General features: G+C 39.0%; 1 protein-coding gene across 4 annotated transcripts in view; it reads right to left on the bottom strand.

Moving 5' to 3' along the window:
• Positions 1–7439: 7439 nt before the first annotated feature.
• The window catches only part of DHX40 (DEAH-box helicase 40), a 45694-nt gene continuing 44009 nt past the window's right edge, over positions 7440–9124 (bottom strand). For all 4 annotated transcript variants that reach the window (XM_055399747.2, XM_055399756.2, XM_055399766.2 and 1 more), the window contains one exon: positions 7440–8726. In XM_055399747.2, the coding sequence (XP_055255722.2) occupies positions 8587–8726 (140 nt within the window). In that variant the 3' untranslated portion in view covers positions 7440–8586. The remainder of the gene's footprint in view (positions 8727–9124) is intronic.

Below are 9124 nucleotides of genomic sequence, written 5' to 3'. Positions count from 1 at the left end.
ACTAAAGTTTTTGTGACAAATCAAATACTGCTGTGTTCAATCCTGTCAGGTCTGCTATAAAGAAAAGTTGGGAATTCCTTGGTGGTCTAGTGGTTAGAACTTGGCTCTTTCACTGCTATGGCCTGGGTTTGATCCCTGGTCAGGAAACTAATATTCTACAAGCTGCATGGCATGGTTAAAAATAAATTTAAAAAAAAAGTGAAAACCAAAAAACCCCTTAGTATTTCATGAAATTTCTTTCAATTAAAATAATTTGAATCAGAATGGGCTTGTGAAAAGTAGCTTTTCTGGAATAAAGTACAAACGGTAAAAAATGAAATCAAAAGAATATTTCTTGACATGCAAAAATTACATGAAATTCAAATTTCATTGTCCATCAAGCTTTATTGGAACACAGCCATATCTATGTACTGTCCATGGCTGCTTGTATATTACAACAGCATAGTAGCTGCAACAGACTGTATGCCTTGGAAGTTAAATACTTAACTATCTTATCTGGCCCTATCAAATTCATATCAGGTAATTTTATTAATTGCATTTCTTGTTGACAATTTAAAACTAAAGAAAAAGAGTAGAATATCTAAATATGAAAATTAACATGATAATGAGACACTTTCTTGTCTATATTTACAAGGATATTTTTGAGGGACCACATTCATACAGTACAGTAAGAAAGGTACTTCACTGCACTGCTGTTAGGAATGTAAAGTGGTTCACCTGTTAGGCAACAGGAGTCTCAAAAATCACTTCCACTGATGTAAAGAATTTGACCATAAAAACAGATCACAGTTTACGTAAACATTTCCCTACTGATAGCTATGTATGTAATTTTCAACTACTTACTACTAGAAATATTTTAATAACTACTGTAAAATAGATGGAAAAAAGGTGGAAACAGGGTCAGACTTTATTTTTTGGGCTCCAAAATCACTGCAGATGCTGATTGCAGCCATGAAATTAAAAGACGCTTGCTCCTTGGAAGGAAAGTTATGACCAACCTTGATAGTATATTAAAAAGCAGAGACATTACTTTGCCAACAAAGGTCCGTCTAGTCAAGGCAATGGTTTTTCCCGTGGTCATGTATGGATGTGAGAGTTGGACTGTGAAGAAAGCTGAGTGATGAAGAATTGATGCTTTTGAACTGTGGTGCTGGAGAAGACTCTTGAGAGTCCCTTGGACTGCAAGGAGATCCAACCAGTCCATTCTAAAGGAGATCAATCCTGGGTGTTCATTGGAAGGACTGATGCTAGAGCTGAAACTGCAATACTTTGGCCACCTCGTGCGACGAGTTGACTCACTGGAAAAGACTCTGATGCTGGGAAAGGTTGGGGGCGGGAGGAAAAGGGGATGACAGAGAATGAGATGGCTGGATGGCATCACCAACTCTGTGGACACGAGTTTGAGTGAACTCCAGGAGTTGGTGATGGACAGGGAGGCCTGGCGTGCTGTGATTCATGGGGTCGCGGAGAGTCGGACACGACTGAGCGACTGAACTGAACTGCACTGTATGTAATATAAATCATCAAACTGATTCTAAATCTCTAGGAGTCAAATTTTACTAGAAAGAGAATATTTTATACACTGTCAGAGTTCCTAGGATATAAAGTTGGGCTTGCTGCGTCACAGGCTGTGCACATCTTCAATTTTATAAATATTGTTAGTATGTCCTCTAAATTAAGAGCAATTTATCCTATGCCAACATTTTTCAGGCATATTAATTGTTGCCAGTATGATGGAAAAGAGTGGGACCTCACTTATTTTCACCTGCATTTCCCAAATTTCTAGTAAGACTCAGTGTTTTATTTATTGACCATGTTTCCTTTCAAAAAATGACTGGCCATCTTCTTTGTCCATATTTCTATGATAACATTCATCTTCATTCATTTTATTCAATAATTTAAAAGTGAATCCTCACTCTTTTTATTTTTTAATGGAAAGATAATTGCTTTACAGAAATTTGTTTTCTGTCAAACCTCAACATGAGTCAGTCATAGGTATACATATACCCCTCCCTCTTGAACTTCCCTCCCAATCCCACCCCTCTAGGTTGATACAGAGCCTCTGTTTGAGGCCTCTCCAAATAAATTCTTCGATACTATCTTTCTAGATTCCATATATAAGCGTTAGTATATGATATTCATCCCTTTCTGACTTACTTCATTCTATAATACGCTCTACGTTCATCCACCTCATTAGAACTGACTCAAACACGTTCCTTTTTATGGCTGAGAAATATTCCATTGTGAGTATGTACCACAACTTCTTTATCCATTCATCTGTCGATGGACATCTAGGTTGTTTCCATGTTCTAGCTATTGTAAATAGTGCTGCAATGAACAATGGGACACATGTGTCTTTTTCAATTTTGGTTTCCTAGGCATGAGTGGGATTGCTGGGTCATATGGTGGTTTTAGTCCTAGTTTTTTAAGGAATCTCCATACCATCTTTCACAGTGGCTGTATCAATTTACATTCCCACCAACAGTGCAAGAGCATTACCTTTTCTCCACACTCTCTCAGCATATGTTGTCACCCTGCTTATTTAACTTACATGCAGAGTACATCATGAGGAATGCTGGGCTGGAAGAAGCACAAGCTGGAATCAAGACTGCTGGGAGAAATATCAATAACCTCAGATATGCAGATGACACCACCCTTATGGCAGAAAGTGAAGAGGAACTCAAAAGCGTCTTGATGAAAGTGAAAGAGGAGAGTGAAAAGGTTGGCTTGAAGCTCAACATTCAGAAAACATAGATCATGGCATCTGGTCCCATCACTTCATGGGAAATAGATGGGGAAACAGTGGAAACAGTGTCAGACTTTATTTTTTTGGGCTCCAAAATCACTGCGGATGCTGATTGCAGCCAGGAAATTAAAAGACGCTTGCTCCTTGGAAGGAAAGTTATGACCAACCTAGATAGCATATTAAAAAGCAGAGACATTACTTTGCCAACCAAGGTCTGTCTAGTCAAGGCTATGGTATTTCCCGTGGTCATGTATGGACTGTGAAGAAAGCTGATCGCCGAAGAATTGATGCTTTTGAACTGTGGTGCTGGAGAAGACTCTTCAGAGTCCCTGGACTGCAAGGAGGTCCAACCAATCCATTCTAAAGGAGATCAATCCTGGGTGTTCATTGGAAGGACTGATGCTGAAGCTGAAACTCTAATACTTTGGCCACCTCATGCGAAGAGTTGACTCACTGGAAAAGACTCTGATGCTGGGAGGGATTGGGGGTGGAAGGACACGGGGACGACAGAGAATGAGATGGCTGGATGGCATCACCGACTCGATGGGCATGAGTTTGAGTGAACTCCGGGAATTGGTGATAGACAGGGAGGCCTGGCGTGCTGTGATTCATGGGGTTGCAAAGAGTCGGACACGACTGAGCGACTGAACTGAACTGAATAATGAGTGATGCTGAGCATCTTTTGCCATCTGTATGTCTTCTTTGGAGAAATGTCTGTTCCTCTCTTTAAGAACAATTTTTTCCATAACCTCAACCTTTCTCCTCCAAGACTCTTTCCACCTTAACTAGATTCAAAATTCCTCTCATACTTCTCTCACAGTCCTCTCAGTAGAAATCTATTTTTCTTATCAATACCATTGTCACAATTACCTCAAAGATGTAATAATGTCATTCCCTGCCAATAAATTCGTATATAGTACCAAAGCAAAAGCTGCTCAGTCATGTCTGACTCTTTGCGACCCCATGGACTGTCTGAAGTGGGTAGCTGTTCCCTTCTCCAGGGGATCTTCCCAACCAGAGACTGAACTCAGGTCTCCTGCACTGCAGGTGGATTCTTTACCAGCTGAGCCACCAGGGAAGCCCATATAGTACCAAATAAGTCCAAATTCCATAATTTGGCTTCCAAAGCCTTCCATAATCTGTCTTCTACAAATATTTTCAGCTTATTACTCATATATGTGTATACACACACACACACACTCAATGTACCAAATAAAGTAAGATTGTTTGCCACCCCTCTCAGATATCTCCTGAGTTTTCTAATTCTGCCTTGATTTATGCTGTTTTTGGCACCCAAGTATTTATTGGAAATTCTTACCTCAAGGAAAGTTCTTCCTTACAAAGTAATGCCATTAAATAAATACAGTTGACCCTTTAAGACCTCCGTGATCTGGGGTGCCCAACCTCCCTGCAGTTGAAAATCCTCATATAACTTTACAGTCAACCCTCCATATCAGTGGTTCCACATCCTCAGATTCAATGAACACATGTAGTATTCAATACTCTACTAGGTATTAATTGAAAAAAAAAAAAAAACCTTATGTATAACAGGTTCCCTGGTAGCTCAGCTGGTAAAGAAGCCACCTGCAATGCAGGAGACCCCAGTTCGATTCCTGGGTTGGAAAGATCCCCTGGAGGAAGGCATGGCAAACCACTCCAATATTCTTGTCTGGAGAATCCCATGGACAGAGTCTGGCAAGCTACAGTCCATGGGGTCACAAAGAGTTGGACATGACTGAGCGACTAAGCACAGTGTATAACAGAACCCACGCATTTCAAACCCATGTTGTTCAAGGATCACTTGTATATGAAGCAGTTACGGAAAAAAGCACCGTTTTGCAACCATAAGAATATAACTGATTCAGGCAAGAATCATCAGCTGATAAATTCAGAGGGTTAATAATTTATGAGGAACAGGCTATTTCATATAATTTTAAAGTATTCTTCCCACAAACTACTTTTTAATTATAAGAGTAACTAGACTAAAGAAATAAAAAAGACCACCCTAACCAATTAATCAAAATTAGTATCACCAATAAGGGGTAAATACCATATACCTCCAGATTTGATGCCTTGGGAAAGATACTGTATCACCTGTGTGGTATTCCAGTAACTAATGCAAAACCATGAGCAAACATTAGCGAAATCCAAACTGAGGACATTCTATCATATAAAATAACTAACCTGTATTATTAAATAAGTCGGAGATCGACAAATATTATATGATTTACTTCTACGTGGAATCTGAAAAAATAAAACAAACATAACAAAACAGAAACAGTCATAGATAGAGAATAAACAGGTGGTTGGCAGAGGAGAAGGAGGAGTAGGGGGATGAGTGAAATAGGTGACAGAGATCAAGAGATACAATCTTCACGTTTGTTACCTTCCCAGGTAAAAATAAATGAGTCTTGGGGATGAAATGTACAGCATGGGGAATAGAGTCAGTAATATTGTAATATCTGTGTATGGTGACAGATGGTAACTAGACTTATTGTAATGATCATTTTGTAATGTACAGAAACATCAAATCACTATGTTACACACCTGGAAATAACAGGGTCATACCGCACAATTGCACTCATCTCACACGCTAGTAAAGTCATGCTCAAAATTCTCCAAGCCAGGCTTCAGCAGTATATAAACCGTGAACTCCCAGATGTTCAAGCAGGTTTTAGAAAAGGCAGAGGCACCAGAGATCAAATTGCCAACATCCGCTGGATCATGGAGAAAGCAAGAGAGTTTCAGAAAAACATCTATTTCTGCTTTATTGACTATGCCAAAGCCTTTGACTGTGTGGATCACAATAAACTGTGGAACATTCTGAAAGAGATGGGAATCCCAGACCACCTGACCTGCCTCTTGAGAAACCTGTATGCAGGTCAGGAAGCAACTGTTAGAACTGGACATGGAACAACAGACTGGTTCCAAATAGGAAAAGGTGTACGTCAAGGTTGTATATTGTCACCTTGCTTATTTAACTTATATGCAGAGTACATCATGAGGAACGCTGGGCTGGAAGAAGCACAAGCTGGAATCAAGATTGCCGGGAGAAATATCAATAACCTCAGATATGCAGATGACACTACCCTTATGGCAGAAAGTGAAGAGGAACTCAAAAGCCTCTTGATGAAAGTGAAAGAGGAGAGTGAAAAGGTTGGCTTGAAGCTCAACATTCAGAAAACAAAGATCATGGCATCTGGTCCCATCACTTCATGGGAAATAGATGGAAAAACAGTGGAAACAGTGTCAGACTTTATTTTTTTGGGCTCCAAAATCACTACAGATGCTGATTGCAACCATGAAATTAAAAGACGCTTGCTCCTTGGAAGGAAAGTTATGACCAACCTTGATAGTATATTAAAAAGCAGAGACATTACTTTGCCAACCAAGGTCCGTCTAGTCAAGGCAATGGTTTTTCCCGTGGTCATGTATGGATGTGAGAGTTGGACTGTGAAGAAGGCTGACCGCCGAAGAATCGATGCTTTTGAACTGTGGTGTTGGAGAAGACTCTTGAGAGTCCCTTATACTGCAAGGAGATCCAACCAGTCCATTCTGGAGGAGATCAATCCTGGATGTTCATTGGAGGGACTGATGCTAAAGCTGAAACTGCAATACTTTGGCCACCTCATGCGACGAGTTGACTCACTGGAAAAGACTCTGATGCTGGGAAAGGTTGGGGGCGGGAGGAGAAGGGGACGACGGAGAATGAGATGGCTGGATGGCATCACGGACTCTGTGGACATGAGTTTGAGTGAACTCCGGGAGTTGGTGATGGACAGGGAGGCCTGGCGTGCTGTGATTCATGGGGTCGCGGAGAGTCGGACACGACTGAGCGACTGAACTGAACTGAACTGAGGTTAATTGTACTTCAGTTTATTGTCTCAATTATTTTTTAAACTGTAGTTGATTTATAACGTTTCAGGTGCAACTAAGTTATATACACATACACACATATGCATTTTTTAAGATTCTTTTCCATTATAGGTTATTCTAAGATGTTGAGTACAGTTATTATAGGTTATTGTAAGGTACTGAATATAGTTCCCTGTGCTATACAGCATGTCCTTATTGTTTATCTCTTTCATATATAGTAGTGTATATCTGTTAATCCCAAGTTCTCTACACTTCTATTTTTAAAAAGGTTAAATGCTAAAGACAAAGAAAAACAGAAGACACCTTTTCCATATTAAAGAATATTAAATACAATACATGATTTTTGACTGGACACTGAACTAGGGGAAAATGCTATAAAGAACATTACTGGAAAAACTGATGAAATTATAGATATAGACTACAGATTTAGAATGTGTGCTTAATAATAATTTACTGAAGTAAAAGAGCTTTCACTCCAAGAATCCACATACATCCCCACCACATCAAAGGAAATACGCTGATACATATACCTGGGAAGAGAAAATGATAGGGTTAATATGCTGAAACAGTGTCTCGAGCACTGAAGATTCAAAACGACCAATTAACAGTGCTGAGAACATTCCAAGAAACCATTACCACTCACCTTACCTCAAGAACAAACATGGATTTGGGTCCCATGTGATTTTTCAATAAAGGCTTCAAGTTTCTAATACTGAACAGAAGAATGCCAAAGGAAATTGCAAAAGACGGTTATCTATAAAAATTTTAGATTCTTAAATTTTACCAAAAGATAACTAAAAACACAAATTAAGATGCCTTTTGAATTTGAACAACACTAATAGCTTTATTTAACAGACACTGAATGACTACTATGTGCAAAGCACTGTGTTAGGTGCCATGAAAGATACAAAGATGAAAAAGACATAGTCCCTGCCCACAAGGAGCGTATAATCTAGTGGGGGAGACAGACAAATACACAAATAACTAGAATACAAGGCAGTAAACAACAGAGTGGACAGTGCTGAGTGTGGCCTGAGTGTGATACTAACTAGCCTCAAGGTTCCAATTTGAAACACTGGTGATGTAGATTTGGCTGCTTTGAAAATCCCATTTCAAGATCAGCATAATAAATGTTTAAATGGTCCTATCCAAGCAGCTGGAGGCAAGACAGTAGGCCAGGTGGAAGGCTGTTTGAAACACTGTCACATTTACATATGTGGTAATGATACAAATATGTAGGGACAGCTAAAAAAAGATCATATATATATCATCTGTCCTTTGGTTAATGGCTATAGCTACTGTTTTAAACAATATACTTTTATATAAAAAGGAATTTGTATAATTCCAGAAAAGTCAACTTAAGGATTAATATTAATTCAACAAAGAATCTTGCCATAGGCAATTTTCTTATTTACTAATCAATTAAGTATTTTCTCTAAATATCTATAAAGCTCTGTAGCAATTAAACGGTTAGACGTCTAAGTATTGCTGAGTAAAAACCTCTTATGTTTAGCCTTCTGAAGGAAATGGTCACAAACCTGATAACCTGATATAATACTACTCTATTAGCAACAAGAAGGCCTTAAAGAGATTTCAGGAAAGTAACTTTTAATGCTTCAATGCAAATGGAATATACACGGATTAAATACAATTCAATGTTCTTTGAAAATATCTCATTGACAGCATTTGATACCAGTTACGGTCAGCAAAACTGAAGTGAGGAAAATACCACATATATTGTCTTTCATTGGTTTCATATATCATTGCCTATGACTATGACAACCCAATTTTTTACTCTGAAAATTCCGTTATTGGTACCAGTGAGCTCTGATTTGCTTTTAACTATTATGCTTAAAAACAGCTGCTGACCACTTCCTCTTGGCAATGTTGTCTGACATAAATGGCAAAGTAGAAACACATTTTCTGGCTGTTTTTCCTACTTCCTGAATTGGAGGGTTCACTGCTTAGCCTGTTTCCTTCAGTGTGTCACTGTGATCCTGGGACCTCTGCTGCTTCCGCTCGAGGAAACGAGCACGTGCATCTGATATGGATTTATCATCATTTCTTCTTTGCATTTTCTTTAGGACTTCTTTGGATATTCCATCTGAAAACATTACAAATTAATGCAATAAAATTTTAGTTTTGAGTTCGGTATTAGAAATGTTAAGAGAAAGAGATGCTCTTGCTTTTTAATGTTTGGGGGGGGAAAGGAAATTAAATTTTGCTCTTTAAAAAGAAATGATATAAAGTCTCTGGTTAAAAATAAGAGTATAGAGGCCTGAGAAGTCAGAAATATTGACCCTAATTCAAGCAAGTAGTGCAGTTATTACTGTTGCTGTTGTTTAGTTGCTAAGTCATGTCTGACTCTTTTGCAACCCCACCAGGCTCCTCTGTTCATGGGATTTCCCAGGCAAGAATACTGGCGTGGGTTGCCATTTCCTGTTCCAGGAGGATCCTCCTGACCCAGGGATCAAACCCCCGTCTCCTGCCTCAGCAGGCAGG

Source organism: Moschus berezovskii, chromosome 20 (assembly GCF_049115385.1).
Source record: "Moschus berezovskii isolate FMDL1 chromosome 20, NW_MosBer_1.0, whole genome shotgun sequence".
NCBI lineage: Eukaryota > Metazoa > Chordata > Mammalia > Artiodactyla > Moschidae > Moschus > Moschus berezovskii.
This window is presented reverse-complemented; position numbering and strand designations above follow the sequence as displayed.